The 17,701-nt window shown below is 34.6% G+C and overlaps 2 protein-coding genes across 7 annotated transcripts in view; both read right to left on the bottom strand.

Annotated features, from left to right (window-relative positions):
• LOC122399617 overlaps positions 1-11,273 on the bottom strand; it is a 75,879-nt gene extending 64,606 nt beyond the window's left edge. For 4 of the 6 annotated variants that reach the window (XM_043400414.1, XM_043400417.1, XM_043400416.1 and 1 more), the window contains exons 1-2: positions 11,094-11,273; positions 690-2,866 (exon numbers count right to left, since the gene is read on the bottom strand). The gene's annotated coding sequence lies outside the window, so the exon portion shown is untranslated. The remainder of the gene's footprint in view (positions 1-689; positions 2,867-11,093) is intronic. The other 2 variants (XM_043400412.1, XM_043400413.1) reach the window with 2 other exon arrangements.
• Positions 2,749-16,774, bottom strand: LOC122399658 (39S ribosomal protein L44, mitochondrial). The gene is made up of 6 exons (XM_043400497.1): positions 16,635-16,774; positions 16,185-16,551; positions 15,965-16,049; positions 15,568-15,871; positions 15,364-15,478; positions 2,749-2,866 (listed from the first exon to the last, which is right to left on the bottom strand). The coding sequence occupies exons 1-6, from the start codon at positions 16,693-16,695 to the stop codon at positions 2,749-2,751; spliced, it is 1,050 nt and encodes a 349-aa protein (XP_043256432.1). The 5' UTR covers positions 16,696-16,774.
• Between the last annotated feature and the right edge of the window lie 927 nt (positions 16,775-17,701).

Below are 17,701 nucleotides of genomic sequence, written 5' to 3'. Positions count from 1 at the left end.
TTGAAATATTTTAATTTCATCGAAAAGTTCTAGCATCTAAACAAATTTTTTTGTCGAGAATGCGTAGGATTTCGAGGGTATGTCTATTCACCTAAAATGATTGCAAATGACCCCTGCAACTGAAAATATTTTTTCCAAAACGATTTGGAATTTTTTAATTTCATCGAAAAATTTCAATACCTAATGAATTTTTTTTCTCGAAAATGGTTAGGATTTCGGGAATATGTCTATTCACCAAAAATGATTGTAATTGACCCCTGCAACTGAAAATATTTTTTTCAGAACGATTCGAAATATTTTAATTTCATCGAAAAATCTGCCCAACTACTGAATTTTTTTTTCTCGAAAATGGTTAGAATTTGGTGGGTATGTCTATTCACCAAAAATGATTGTAATTGACCCCTGCAACTGAAAATATTTTTTCCAGAACGATTTGGAATTGTTTTCGAGAAAGTAATTTTGTACGTCGCTTACAAATTTAAAATATTTATAAACACCAAATGTTTCGAGACTACGTTAATTTAATTATTAATGTTCATTAGTGTTATACGTTTGTAGCGCGACGAATCTGGGACATTATATTAATTGATATTCGTCAGTGCACAGTGAACTTGATCTCGTTCCTAGTAGCAGCGATATTTTCAGTGTCCCGTGTATGTAAGCCTACTAATAACGGAAAAACAACTTACCGGTAATGACGTCAGCTTTGGAAGGTAAGCCGGATCTCGAATTTCCCCCACGAGTGGTCGATCCGCGCGAAAATAATTCACCGCTTCAGTCTCGAGTGAAAATCACGTACATGTGCGCGCGTGATCACGCACACATACGTACGCGTGCACATACGTGAGTATACCAACCGATCTATGTATAAATTCTATATCGACTTTAAAAACTTTTGCGGTACACGTTAATCCACAACATTACTGTACATCGACGAACTTTGCTTCCCACGGGCTTACTTTAAAACCTCTTTTTTTTTCTTGATCATTTCCTTTTTACTTCACTGCTCTCACACTGTTTATATCTTCATGTCTCGTTGCTTCCTTGATGGCCGTCGATCCCCTTACACGTACACTTTCATGCGTTCGTTTGCACAACCCGTCACCGCGACACTGACCGCACAACTCAAACTGACTTTTCAAATTTCTTCCCGTTGTTGCTCCAGCGACGATTTCTGCAGATCAGAGTCGGAGAAACATGAAGTTAGTAATCGGTGTTGACCACCTCGCGGACCGAATACGAACAAGTACGAAGGGGCACGAGTAATAACGTCGTTGGGACTTCTAACCGATGGAAAAAAATCAACACTGATTGTCAGGGTCGCAGGGAATTTGAATCTCAGATGTAAACAGCGCATAGATGTCAATACGTTGACGGTAACGTTGATCCACTGTTGACCGACGCTTGAAACGCTCAAAATAAACGAACCTCGATGCTTGTAAATTTTGATGTAAAAAAAAATTATTTAAGAAATACCCTCACAATCACCGTTTCAAATATCACAAAAATAACTGTCTCGATATGCGTGCGCGTTTAAGGAAAGGTGTACCTTCGTTATTAAGTAGAAATGTGACGCGGCTTCTGTACGACAGATTCTCGTTCGCATTATCCTTCCAGCAACGTTTTAATTACGCGTCACAGTATACGAGTTTACGAACGTCTAAACGAGATTAAGAAAACACGTTCAACGGTCGAACACGGACGATAGAATAGAAAATAAAGAAACAAGATTGATTCGGTTTGAAGAAGAAGACGGGGAAACGAGGTTAAATGAAACCAAATGGGAAGGGGGGAGGGGGTGAAAAAGGTGATCGCGAAAGGATGCCGCGTGGCCGTCGCTGCGAACGCCAATTTTTATCTTCTTTTAACCGACTGACCCTATCACCGATTAGGCGGAGCGCGTTGCACTCCGCTTGTTCTCACAACTTCCGGTTCAGCTGTTCGCACAAAGATCCGCATATCTTTCGGTGCCCTGCTCTCCACGAGAGTCTTGGCTTCTATCTCTCTGTCTCCCGCTTTCTCTTTCTCTACTAGCACTCGCAATCAGTGCGGGAACACCTCGTAGAAACGCGACTGCCCCAAAATCTCATCACTGCTGCTTGGCCCGCACTCAACTTTAACACTATATTCCACTCGCGATTTCCCGTTGACGTTAGAACCATTGTCATATCTGTTTAAGCTGGTAGTGACGTATATATTGCTGTTACTACTGCCCCTGCCGCTGCTGCTGTTGCTGGTGCTGCTACCGCTACCACTACGGCGCTCGTTATCGCTCCCACAATGATGTAAAGTTATCAGCGAACTCGCTTTCATCGCTGTCCTATTGTGTTGTCGATGAACCGTTATTTCGCAGTTCCTCCCGATGCGAGGTTTCCTTCGCTCATAACCTAGCACAGTGCGTGTACGATGCACGCACTGTGCACGTTTCCCGCGCACTGAACCAGCGCCGCCAGGAGAGAGAAATTGGATGACTTTCAAGATGGTGGAACGTTGAAATACACAGTTTTTGCGTGCCCACCAGAAAACCAACGCTCGCGCACTCACACGCACATTCAGGTCGACCGTCGCACCCGCGAGGACAACTAAACTTCAATGTTTATGCTATTCGGTTCTTCTTTTCTTTTTTTTTCGCTAATCTTTCTCCTTATATCCTGCGTTTCGTTTCCATCCGTTCTCAAGTAACAAGCTTCATGTCGAAGTAATACTAACTGTATTTCTTTCTCTCCTCAACGTAACGACCACCGGGTTTCACGATGTTACACAATTTACTTTAGAGCGTCGAGGCATTTCTTCCTCGCGCATCGTTTCGTTCTCGTGCGACTGTAGCGGCGGCGATGGCAGCAACGGCATTAGCCTGGCAGTGTTCCTGTAAACAAAACGTTATTCCTTAATACTTTTCCTTTTTCACACGGTTTTTACATAGCAGGGGTTGAAACGTTTCGGATATAACTGAATTCAAACATTACATATACTGATTGAAACAGTTATGAAACATTTTTATTCCGAGTAACTGTTATGCAAACATCTAACAGTTACGAAGAACTATTCCAAACATAACTCTTGTTACACTTGTTTTCAACCCCTAATAAATAGCGTATATTTTATCGTTACTCTTATGATTTAGCATTGAGAAATAGTTATTTTGTCAAAACACACACACCTATATATGTACAGTAGTTTATATATTTTCAATATTACCATGCTAGGTTAGGAAAACTTAAAAATATTGCAGTGGTCCCTCGAAGTACGCAGGGGTATGTCTATTCACCAAAAATTATTGTAATTGACCCCCACAAACGAAAATAATTTTTTCGGAAAGATTTGAAATTTTTTTTTGAGTCGAAAAATTTCAAACTTCTCGAATTTTTTTCTAGAAAATGGGTAGGATTTCGGGGGTATCTCTGTTGACCAAAAATTATTGTAATGGACCCCTGCAACTGAAAATAATTTTTCCAGACCGATTTGAAATTTTTTGTTTTCGTTGAATTTAGGCACCTACCCCCTGAAATTCGTTCTTGATTTTTAATCATTTTGTTTGACGCCCTATAGAAAAGTTGTCTAATGCTTTTTTGTAGGTATCCATGAACTCTACTTCCACCCAAAATTTCATTGAAATATATTCACTATTCTAGGAGTTGTGGTCGTTTAAGAATTGGACCATTTTTATGGGGTAATTTTACGGGGTTCAGAAACAACTTTTCCAATATTCTTGGTATTGCTACATATTCTCCGTCAAAATACGCGTAGTTTGCTTTTTTAAAAATTAAAATCCGCCAATCCATTCGGAAGTTATGGTGGTTTAAACATTTTCATGAAATTTCAGGGAAACATATCAACGGTATGGTCAGACATGTAATTTTCAGTAATTAATTTTTTTCTCGAAAACGCGTAGGAATTCGGGGGTATGTCTATTGACCAAAAATTATTGTAATTGACCCCTGCAACTAAAAATAATTTTTCCAGAACGATTTGAAATTTTATAATTTTGTCGAAAAATCTGCCCAACTACTGAATTTTTTTCTCGAAAATGCGTAGGAATTCGGGGGTATGTCTATTCACCAAAAATGATTGTAATTGACCCCCACGGCCAAAAATAATTTTTCCAGAAAGATTTGAATTTTTTTAATTTTGTCGAAAAATTCCCTACCTTCTCGAATTTTTTTCTAGAAAACGGGTAGGATTTCGAGGGTATTCCTATTGACCAAAAATTATTGTAATTGACCCCCGCAAACGAAAATAATTTTTCCGGAAAGATTTGAATTTTTTTAATTTTGTCAAAAAATTCCATAGCTTCTCGAATTTTTTTCTAGAAAACCGGTAGGATTTCGAGGGTATCTCTATTGACCAAAAATTATTGTAATGGACCCCCGCAAACGAAAATAAATTTTCCAGAACGATTTGAAACTTTATTTTTTTAATCTCTTTTCGCATTTTTTTTTAAATATTTCTGTACAGCGTCGATGTTTTTTCTTCCACATATTGTTTTTATCTTAATACACGTATCATCGAAGGATCTATGTCTTAAAGAATCATTATTTGTAGCGGCGGGAAGACCGCGGCTTCAAAGAGAATGCGGCGACTTCAAAGATCGCGAAAAAACCGCGTACTTTGAGGGACAACTGTTCTCGTGGAAATATTTGTACTGCGACGTGTTTTCTGCCAATTTGAACGTCTTTACGTACAATAAATATTAGAAAAGATACTCGGAGCAGAAAACTGTAACTAAGAGAACAAAGCTAATCTTTGTTTCCAAGTTGGTACGAGTAATATTCTACAAATTAACGATTAAAAAAATGTGATAGAACGTAGAGATTGGTCTGGTGTGAAAGTGTCACGAAATTAGAAAAAAAAACGTACATGGAAAAATCAATATATTTCAATTAAGAATAGTATAAAATTGTCTTATTGTACGATCGGTGACGAAACCTGCTGTACGGCTTTACAACAAAAGATATTCAAATCAGCGACCTATAATCTATAACATAATTACGCAAATAATAAGGAATCCTCAAAAGATCGCATAGACCACCGTGCAAACGTAACGATGTTCAATACACTCGGTTTGTATTTTAAAACTAGAAAAGGATGAGTCACGCCCATGAATTAATGTGCCAAAATGCATATTCACGTATATCTAAATATAGTATAGTACACCAAAGTTTTATAAATTATAAGGAATTATAAATGTAACCTCAAACAAACGTAATAAGTTGAATGTACAATAAAATGGTGACTGATACAGTAGATCACGCGCGCGTGACAATGGCCGACGTCTGCTGGCTCTCGAAGTCACGTATACGTGACAGCGGCCGTCAAAGTGTTAAAAATGGAATTTTGTAAATGGAAGTGTCAAAAATTTATTGTTCAAGCTTTATACGCCCTCCTGAACAAAGTTAAGCTTTTAATAAATATTAATAATAACGTTAATGCTAAGCTAGCTTGTAAAATCAAGGACATTCGCCGATGAAGAATTTATAAATACAATAACGGAAAAATTTAATGAAAAAGTTTGTACGTATTGGAATATGAAATAATAAAATTCGAGGCCGGGTCAAAATGGACCGGAGCCCGCCATCCGAGGGTTGAAATCGAAATACGTGTACCACGCATACGGTAGAGAGGATCGATCATAGTGGGAAATATGTACTGCGGCAGGGGATTTTCATGCGTTCGAATTACGTTCCGTCTACTCCCGTAGTATCGTGCAAAAAAATCAATATGATTAAAAAATGATAAGAAAGTAATATCCCGTTAGGTAATAATAAATAATAAATAGTATCTGTAGGCGAATGATAGTTAAAATTCAAAGTGCATAAGATAATATCCGAGTATCGGTTATTGACTACGTTTAACCTTTCTAGATTCTAAAGTAAGAATAGCTCGAACCAGCGAGGTCTTTTACCTTGTCACGTAAAAGTATAGGTGTTCTGTAAAGCATTTATAAATGTCTTGACTTATAAAACATGTCGAAACGACCAATATTCAGCTAAAACGATAAATTAATGCACGCGTATTCTATCGACATGCTTTTGTAGTTATGTATAATGATGTCTAATTTTCATTTATTCAGAATTTTCAAATGTACGTAATTTATTCAAAGTCTCTTTGGATTTATAACACTTTCCCTTGCCTTGGACCCTAAAATGTCGACATACGTAATTACAAAAAGCATATGCTGCAGAAAGGTATTAATAATAGAATTAGCATACTACTTCACAAGGAAATTGTACTTATTCGCGAGTGAATTTATGCGTACATGACTATTCAATATGTAAATAAAATGATTTATTCTTTTGTACTTGAGCACGATTTTTTTAAACTTTAAACGCTGAATAAATGACAGAAATTTTATAGGTGGCACATTTCTTAAAACTGAACGTTTTCAAATAAGACATGCGAATTTTCAATTCTGCTTCCTCTACAAATATACAGGTTTACCGAAATTGATATTTGACACTTCGCGAATGTCTATTCGCCATAAATATGAAACTGATTTCCTCGTTTCATTGATAAAAAGAAACACGTCAAATGGTTTAAAATAAAAATGGCGTACATATAATATAATTGCATTTGCAAATTAAGGTTATGTTTGTATTTAACTGGAGAATAGAAGTTGATATTTAAATTAGTAGTAAATTATCGAATATATGTAGTTTAAAAGAACCCATAAATAATATTATATACTCAAAAATAAGATATCATATTATATTACACAAATTTGGAAAAACGATATTGAGATTTCGTTGAAACTACCAGAATCTTGAAAATAAATATTAATGCGGACGGTTGTTGTAAACGAAAAGAATTTCAACTAAATTGAATATCATTTAGTATTCCATTTGTGCTGAAGTAGGAAGGACTGTGTACTGTTGAAAATGGACGACAAAAATTGGATTATACTTAGAATGCTAGTTAGTCTCCTTAGTGTAACTAATAATAACTAATACAACAACGTGTAAAGCGTACAGGAATTCATTTCATTCCCGCTGAATACATTCCGTCCGAATTATTATTATCTTGCTAAACCTAGAACGGTCGATAGCTCCGCAGTCGTTGTGACTCAAAGTCGAGCCGAGTCGAACCGAGAAGAGTCGAATCAAACCGAACTGGACTGTGTAGTTTTGTAGCGCGTCAATGCGTAAAAAGGGCGAGTGCGAAGCAATAGATCATTCTAACGAAAGTATGCGCTTTGTCTGTATCTTTATTTCCACTTTCCAATAATTATGTCAGTTACCAAACAGAAAGTTTACGATACCATTCTTAAATCGAACTCAAAAATATAAAAAAAAAGAAATGGTATAAATGTGTAGATTACAAAATCAATTTGTCTACTATTTGCACTGTTATTTATATTAATGACTTTCTCGTTGCACGAGTACAAAGTAAAATATGTATGCGAAGAAATATTATATTTCATTCTAATCTTGACGTGCCTTTATCAATTATTATTATAATATCCAAAATCTATGGAATTACGAATGTGATTTCGAGAACAGTCGAAATGGTTATTAATATAGAAAGCTAGAAAATTATTATTCTCAAGAATTTCAATGTACAAGGATCTTTACTTTAAGTCTATCTTATGTCTCGTGTACAGACAAATAATTATTCATTAGTATGGCTGTTACATTTACTTTTTCTTTGCTTACGAAAACACCATACATAGCAAATTATGTAGCTACTTAAACGAAACGAAACTAACAATATATATGTATGTAGTAAACGGTCATTTTATGCGAATGAATTTTTATAAAAATTAATACAAACTTTATTTAATTTTTCTACAGTTTTAAATGTTTATAGATTATGGAAAAATATATAAACAGTAAGAACCTAGATGCAATCAATAAGTATGAAAAAGAATGTTACATTTATATAAAATGATTGAAAATAAAGAATCACTAATATCAACATCCTATATTTCTACATGAAATAAAATATGATTCTTATTTTCGTGTATAATAATATATAAATTGTGAAGTAAAATGAGATGAAACAGTGACGAAAAAAATTGTATAGTTATAGAGTCGAAATTTTAAGTCAGATAAAATAAAACTTGTTTCGTTTTGAAATTATCATCATCAAAATATTCTAATGTGAAATTTACTTATTGTGGTGCCAAGTAACTATCAGAAATTTTGAAAAATATTACATACATCTTTTGATGATAATTTACTAATGATTTGGAATATTTTATAGATTCAGTAACAAGATTATGCCGTGTTACGTAATTGTTATATAATTACACATGATCTTAATAATCCTTCCAAATCGCAGTTAATTATAATTAATGAATATAAATTGTTATAGGCTTTCAAACTGTTACAAAAATTTCTTGACCACGTATGAAGTTCAATATAGTACTATAAACAATGTGCATTCAGTGTAATTTAAAAGCAATATAAATCTTCAGAAATCCGAAAATAAAAATTTCAAATTACTACTAATAATATAAAAATAAATATTTCATAATTGTCTGTTTACACTAAGATATACGCGACTGAAATTAATTAATTGAAAAAAACAATGTAAAATTACAGTTTGAAATACGTTATGGAACAAACAAGTTTTTATCCACGGACAGCTTTCTATTATGATACTTTTGCATAAGCTAGTCGATATATAAATTATTTTTATTTCCATCACTGATTAAAACAGGAAAAAAGTTAACAAACATCAATGAACGAACAAAAAATCTCACATGACCGTTTGCACGTAAAAATTCGAGAAATTATAGGAAATATGTAAAATTGAAATAGTTATACATATATTTCAAGAAAAATTCGATGTCTTTAGGTTTGTGAAATCTCTTCTATTTATCTTATGCAAACGATAAAGTATATGGAAGAATGACATAATTTCAACGTCTGCTGTAAGATTTTGTTATAGTAAATAAAATTTATAAATTTTATAAAAACATTTTAAAAATAAAAAAAATATAATTTTTACAATTTTGTAACTCTATTCATACACGTTTGGTTTAAATATTATTTACTATGATTATAACAAATTTCAGTGATGTCATATATTTAATAACTAAAATTTGGTAAATGTAAAAAGAATTCTAACAGAACGAAATGAAAATAATGAGTTTAAATACTACGGTTTTAAGTGTATATTGTATTAGAAATTCTAGACGGGTATTTATAAAATATCAATACAGCAACATCGAACTGTTCCTCTCGATCAAAGTACTTCGTAGATAAGTGATAAGGTACACGATGATTCTTATGTGGTTGACTTACATAACAGTGGGCGTGCACTCAAAATTAAATAGTCGATGTCCTCAGACACGATTTTTAAAGCAACGGGAAAAATAAGTAATGAATTTTCTGAACTCGTACAACGACGGACTAAGCGGCATCATATAAGTGTACATATCTGAAGACGAAACTAAGATAACGTAAAATGTTAAGCTTCAATTAATTTGCGAATAAAACAGAGTACAAAACTCAATGATATTTAACAAAACGCGACAATTGAAGGAGTTATTCAAAAAAGATATTTTGCATCGCTCTCCTCGAATACAGTGATTGAAGATGCATTAATTATCATGTAATAAAAGACCGTGACCAAGAATCTAATAGAAGGTTTGCACAATTATCGAAACAATAATAGTCTTTTTTATCACCGACTACAAAACAAATTAATGATTTCGTTGCCTAACTGAAACGCAACGCGATCGTTTATGTTTAAACAGTGCAAGGGGAAAATGTTGCTAATACAAAAGAGCGACACGTCACCAATGGTTCAACAGTTTCATTCGACTCTGTTATTTCCTACGAATACATTATACTTTATGGTAATGTTCAAGAATAAAAAGAATTACGACCGTGTAAATTTATCCATCTACAAGGGATAACATTTTGGACATGTAACAATTATGTAACATACGTACAATTTTTTTTAACTAATCACACGCTGCGTTGTTATCTTCAAGTTCACACGAAAAGTGGTCGGAATAAGATATCGCCTATTATTAGATTCGCTATTTCAGGATCTTGAATACTCTCCAGCACGCTCACACTGCCTCGGATACCATATAAACGCGATTGTCGCGTACGAATAGAAAACTTTTACTAACCGGTACGGAGATCACACGATGCATCACCAAAACACAGTAAGTCCGTTGAAACAACACCTTTAAAATCTTCGAGGGGAAAGGAACATGACACACAGAGTCTAAATACGCAGGCAGGCACAGCGATGTGGCACAGGAAAACAGCAGAAGTAACACTCGGTCGGTAACTCCGACACTATGGAGAGCACTTCGTAAACACGATACTTTTGATAACCTTATAACATGGTTAAATACGTGCGACGAAGACGTACGAAACTATAAGGCAAAAGGAACATGTAAGCGACCAAAGGGCTAAAAAAAAAAGAAAAAAGAAAGAACGTGAAACCAGTGAACTGCCACGACACGGATACCACGAATCAATGAACGATCGACAAACGAACGAACGACCGATCAGAACGCACTTCAAATGTTGCAAATGAATTTAACATCGACGAACACGGTCACATTTCACGGGGAATCGTTTCACTGCACACTCGTAAGAATAACACTGTGTAACTGTTTAGACTTGGACAGAGGTTCAGAAACAGTCGTTTTCTCTCTTTTTTTTTCATTACCCTTCTCCTTGTTTATCCCAATCGAAGAATAAGCAGAATAAATGGAAAGAGAAAGGGGGGAATGGAGGGGGAATAGAATGCACTTTATAATGCAATTTAGTGAGGTATGTGTATAAATGTGAGTGTATATAAGAGAAAGAAAATTTGAAATTCTGTACACTTACGCATATTGTTCAAAGAAAGGAGGATGGAAGGGAAGGATCGCATGGTGTGTGTGTATGTGTGTGTGTGCGCGCGCGCGCGTGTGTGTACAGTATAGGATACGCGCGTCTGTACATGAACGAAGAAAGAAAGAAAAGAACGAGGTACATATGTATGTATATGTTTTGACAATTTTTTTCCGTACACCAAAAAACGTTTCTTTGTCGACACTGGCTACAAGTCTAGACTTCCTCGCAGGAGCTCAACACGAACGAGAACGTATCGGTTAGTTTCACCACACATTTCTCTTCTCTTACCCGAACTAGCCGTGGTATTCCTGAGCGGCGGCCACGATGATTAAAAAACACTCGCGTCTTACATTCGCGCCCCAACGAAGGGTAGTCGAAATCGTACGGTCAGTCCAACGTTTTCAGGGCCGCCAGGTTAACGTCACGAAATCCACCGACACAACCATAGATCCAAACGGTGGACGGACGGACGTAAGGACGGACGGCTGGCTGGCAGCAGGCAAGGCGGAATCACAGAGAGGTTCGGGGGAAGGGGTATTGAATGCGGCGGGGTGAGGGTAGAGTTTCTGGATACGGGGCAGGTGGGGTCATAAGGGACCGGGGACGTACGAGTTGGAGTGGGGCGAAAACGAACGAGAACGAGCGAGCAACCGAACCGACCGTCGACGTACCGTCGCGGGGGACGGAGGTCTACACTAGCTCAGGCCCGTTTTATGATGGCTCCTTCAGTGCCACTGCCAATTCCTCTCAGCGCATTTTTCCCTTTTTATTCATCATTTTCGTATATATCAGTCTACTGCTCATTGAATTCTGGTTTCACGTGCACGTGATACAGAATGCGTCCGGTGTTGCGAAAAAATTTACGATATAGAATGCTTACCTTGCGTGTTAACGGCACGGTGAAAAGAGGAATACATGTATACGTCTTGAAAGATCTCCGCGACTTAAAGGCGATAGCTTGGAAGCCAAAATCTAGAATAAATGTACGGAAAAATGTACATACGGTATTTGTAATACGGTTCGGAAAGTATTTCGAACGTTTGTTCCATGCACATTGTGTGTATTGTACATTGTACCATATATTCAATACGGTATTTAGCTCATCCACATTATTTCTGCGTAAACTTTCAAATTTCCTTCCACTTCTAGCATATTCCCTAATTTCTACTTTCACTCGAAGATTATTATTCTTTGCAGAGTTCAGAAAGGTTTGTATGTAATTCTGAATTTACCGGAACAATGAAAAATAAGTTAACTCGTTACGGAACAAAATAAAATGGAATAACAGCTACATGTTGGTTCAAAAAATATAATGTAAAAGCAATTTGGAGACAACAAAGAGATTGTAGCGAAATAGAGACAACGTTATTAACTATTTTTAAGTCCCAACAGATTTAACGAATTATATTCCTCGTATTATCGTCTATTTGGCAATTACTTCATATGTTTCGCTGCGTAATATATAAAATTATTAAACTTCTCTTAAATGTATTCTATATTGAAGAAAAAGGAGAGAATTATTTAGGCGTGTAGATGTTTTAAGCAGCCATGGTTAATTCTATAAAATTGCTCTTTTGCAAATATAGATATAACGTGGGATAAAGCGTTGTATACGGCACTGCATCGGGCACAAGCAAACTCGCTGCTTTGCGGCCGGGTAGAAGGGACGAGAAGGGTTGGGAAGGGAAGAGTACAGAAATGAAGAGAAGGGAAGGAGGGGGTTGTGAATAGTATAGGTAGGGATGTCGGCCGTTGGCGAAGGAGGGTATATGGTTGATCCTGGCCGCGCACAGCCAAAGGTCTAAGCGAGATCGAGCAAGCACACAAAAGAGGGAAAAAGACCGAGATAGTACAAGAGGACTCGGCAACGATGCATTACTGGCATACGCGTGGCAACGTCGCAAAAGGCTTCATGGACGCCAGGCAATCCACCAACACACGAGTGTACGGAGAACGGCAGACCAGAGAAGGAAAGAATCCCGTTTTACCGAGTTGGAGGAGATAGAAAAAAGAGGAGGGGGCGAAATACACGAGAGAATGAGAGATCTACCAAGTCTTAAACAGGCTACGAAGTTTTCCACCAATCTCTTCAGATTTCAGAAAAACGTTTAGCATATTTCAAATCCATATTTCTGTGCATATGAGTAATGTAGTTTTGTTCATCTAATGCATCATGCACATTGTATATACCTAGGTTTTTGGACGCATTACTACATTCAGTTGTATTATTGCTGTATTTCACAATAACCTAAAATGAATATTTTTTTTGCAATATTTGAGAAATAGAACTAAATTATGCAATAGCTTTGTCTTACAAAATAAAATGACAACATTGGACCAAAAAGGTTACGGTTAATAAATGTCTAACTTCGATTAACAACGAAGAACATTGCACAATTTACGTATGTATGTTTAGAACATAAGAAATTATATTTAACCAGAGTATAATGTATACGAATGAGCCTAGGAATATTTTTGAATCTAAATAGTGACGAAATACATTTAATTACTTCTTTATTCTTTAATCGTGCAACCATATTTTATGCTGCAAATTATTAATTTGCTTCAAGACGAGGAGAATATGGTGTCTGTAAAACCAAGCCCAGGCACCAAGAATCCAGAGGCGTAGACAGCACACAAATTGGTTCCTGTGTCATTCCTAGATTATCGATATATTTTGACTACTTTTGCAAGAATGACGGTTTCTCTTTTGCTTAAGCAAATGTACCGCGTCACCGAGTTTGTAAATATCGCTAATCAATACATTATACTTGTTATACTGAGGAGCAATAACAGAAGTGGAACTATAAAACAATAACACTGATTACCCGATGGCGAAAGGGTGTGGCAGCGCCATTGAGTCGTTACACGCAGGAATAGAGCAAGTAGTGGGATAATACGTGCGATTCTGAGCATTTGTGTGCGGGGAACGCGTATGTGTGTTTATGTTCAGAAGTGAGAAAGAAAGAAAGAATGATAGACAAAGAACGAGCCAAAGTGCGAAAGAAACAGAGAGGACAAAGAGTGAGACGAATGTACAAAAAGAGAAACAAAAATGAAGAGGGAAAGAGAAAGAGGGAGAAGGCGGTAGAAGTGGCGGAAACTCGGAGCGGTGGAGTGCGGATGGGGACAAGGATGAACCACCTTAAAGGGGATAGCATGAATCATAAGTAATCAATATTATACCTGCGACCGATATAGAAAAATTTTGGACGACATATAAATGTTGTAACACGTAACAATTTCATTTAATTTCTGAGCAACACTTATGCATGCGAATCGTACATATTCGCTGCTACGAACAAAAATATTAACTTAAATTTATTAAATGCAGCCATTACAATTGAGATAACGATATTCTTATTTTGGAAGGAAATTATATAGATTTTATAAATAGAACATAAAGTACTTCAAATATTTCTAAGTAGTCGTGAACAATAATTGTAGGATTTTACAACTGGAACAATTTAATGTGAAATATTTGACTATAAAATTTGTGTTTATCAATATTGAAATACATATACAGCTAATACTAAATAAAAATTTTTGATAGGTATAATTGCATATTAAATGTATTTATAATATGAACTGTAAATAATAAAAGCAATATAGAATATAAAATAATTAGGTGTTGAAAACATTTAATACAGAATATAATGTGTTAGAAAAATAATGGGCATTGCTACTCTATTAATGTTAATACGTCATTAATATACTTAATAATCTCTGAATTACTAATATTTTTCTAAAAAAATATTACATGAATTATTTACCAGTATCAATATTTCGTTACTATCATCATTTATATTACCTTTTCAGCTTACAAACTGAAAGAATATAAGAATATGGATAAGTAAACAAATACAAACAAATCGTTAATTATAAAAATGTAATATTTATGCTAGCTATTAAATTGTTGGCTTTATGTTCATGCTAAAAAGCCATGTTACTATTTTGGTGGGTTTTGTTGCATACAACTTTACAAAAATTATACACAACCACAAATGTCAGTCATCACGTCACGTATTACGATTATACTAATCAATTATGCACTTTTTTATTGCGTATATATATATATATATATATATATATCTCGTTTCTTATACATATATATGTACACAAGATGTCACTAAAGGTAGAGTCATATAACCTGTAGTGCTTGAACAGTCAGCATTTTCAACTTTGTGTGTTAATAATCTTATTTAGTTTTGCTTCCAATGAATTTATATTTGCAATATATACTTACTTATTGTTATTTTATTCAGTACATTTCATCACTGGTTCACTATTGCGAATAATACGGGAAAATGAATCTTTTCTATTGGCATGAAAAATCATATGGACAATTTTATTCGCGTACGACTTTCATTAACCTCGAATTGTAAGTTATTAAAATTTGTTAAAGCTATAATATTTCAGGTATTATCAAATCAAACATTCGATACGTAAGGCATTATTATAATACAAATTACAATTTTTCATATACGTAGTAAATCATTTTTAATACTTAATATTTTACAATTTTAATATACATTAAGATAATTATTTTTAAGTAGACACATCTATTTTTTTATCGAACTTTAATGGTTGACTTGAATCCAATAAACCAAACATTTTGCATAACGCATTTATAGCAGCTACATCTTTTGCTTCCTTAACAGTTTGACCATAACCTAAAAATATAATCCGTTAATTATTTGACCGGTGATCCAGTTAGCGATTGTGAAATGTTTATAATCATTTAGCTAATTTAAGTGTCTACCTGAACCCAAAAATTGTTTATTTGAATAAACTGCAACTTGATAAGACGACAGAATAGTATTTCTTCCAGCTTGTCTAATAAGTCTTGGTTCTACAGATGCTTTTGTTTCGTTAGAAATAATATCATTTAACATTTCAAATGGTTCTGTCGGGCACCATATTTCAGTTAAATCCTTGCTTGCTAATCCCACTATTAGAAAATCTCGAACAAAAGTACTCGCATGATCCTCATTGACATCTACAGCAAGTGCTCCTATAAGTGCTAGAAATGTTTTAGCCAATGTTTCTTCTGCTATTGGATGTTCCTACATAGTAAATATGAAAAGTTTATGTTTATAACTAAATACTATATATGCAACAACTTATGTATAGATGAACAATGAATCATGTATACAAACACCACTCAGAATAAGGTCCTTCGTCCCGATATGTGAAGATGCTGTGGCAAGAATTTCTTGAGACATAAGGTAGTCATGGATGGCTCTAAAATGTAATTATTGAATACATTAAGATTAATAAATTGTAAAAAAAAAGGGCGAAATTTTATTTAAAATTTAAGAGTACCTAGTTAAAATAATACATTATAATAATTCCCATTCAACTTATTTTTATACATACTTAATACCATCCTCAGGAAGACGTGGCAAAGATTTACTCAAATAGTTCTTTATGACTTTAGAAGTTAAGTTTCTTCCAGTTTCTATTAACTCTTCATTATGTGGTATGTCAAACTCAGGTTTCTCTATTCCAATGGCTTTTTGTCTTTTCTCTTCCTCAAAAATATACGATTTATGGGTTAATGCTTGCTCCAATATTTCTGTTGTGAAATTTTCTGAAAGTCTTCGATTAAATGCATATATTTCTGCGTCCCTATTCCAGTCTATAAAATTACTTCGTCTAGGTTCTGGTTGTGGAGGTAATTCTCTTTTTCTCTTGGTTATTGTACGTAGAGTTGGAGATACCCATCGTTTAATAAATCTACGACCTATATTTATAATAAAAACATGATGTACAGTAAATACATTAAACAATACAAAACATAATTCAAATTTTAACAAAAATTTTTACCTTCATAATTTGTAGGTTTTATGCTTGCCAAATTATTAAAACACAAACGTAATTTATTCATGTTTTAATATGTCTTTTAATTGAGCAATTCGTAAATATTACTCGTAGGAAATCAAACAATGTACAATAGGTTACTTACTAGTAACATAATTATTACCAACTAAACGTTAAAAATGAACTAGTTTTCTAGTTATATGTATAGGTTGTATCTGGTTACCAAATATCCTAGAAAAAAAGTACGATAATTACTAGAATGAAAAAGTTACCAAAGTGTGGAGTTAGTCACCACGTATGTTGCTTTATCTTCGTTTTCAACGTTCATAACTAAAACGTTGATTTAGGAAAATGAAATAAACTACACTTTGAAGTAAACAAACAACTGTATTTGTCAAAATCAACCATAAAACAATAACAATAACCTTACTGGCATATAAAATGCGAATACGCGGGAAATACTAACGTCCGTATAGGTTTCTCATGGTGGCGGTGGACACCCATGTGTGTAGAATGATTGTTAAATATTTTTCAACAGAATAACAAAATTATGGCAATTTAAAAAACATGTTACAAAAATGTACTAGATTTACTAGTCTTCCTAGCTTAGTAATTGACCCCTGCAACCGGAAATAATTTCTCTAGAACGATTTGAAATTTTTTTTTCGTCGAATTAGGCACCCAATTAGATTTTCGATAAGGAATTTTTTTCTCGAAAGTGCATAGGATTTCGGGGGTATGCGTAATGACCAAAAATGATTGTAATTGACCCCCGCAACCGAGAATAATTTTTTTAGAACGATTTGGAAAATTTTTTTTCCGTCGAAAAATTTCAGCACCTACCCGATTTTTTTTCTCGAAAGTGCGTAGGATTTCGGGGGTATGCGTAATGACCAAAAATGATTGCAATTGACCCCCGCAACCGAGAATAATTTTTTTAAAACGATTTGAAAAATTTTTTTTTCGTCGAATTAGGCACCTAATTAGATTTTTTTTCTCGAAAGTGCGTAGTATTTCGGGGGTATGCGTAATGACCAAAAATGATTGTAATTGACCCCCGCAACCGAGAATAA

This window comes from Colletes gigas, unplaced genomic scaffold (assembly GCF_013123115.1).
Source record: "Colletes gigas isolate AHSC1104 unplaced genomic scaffold, ASM1312311v1 Colletes_gigas_Sc00014, whole genome shotgun sequence".
Classification (NCBI taxonomy): Eukaryota; Metazoa; Arthropoda; class Insecta; order Hymenoptera; family Colletidae; genus Colletes; species Colletes gigas.
The sequence above is the reverse complement of the archived record's forward strand: the minus strand, read 5'-3'. Positions and strand labels throughout refer to the sequence as shown.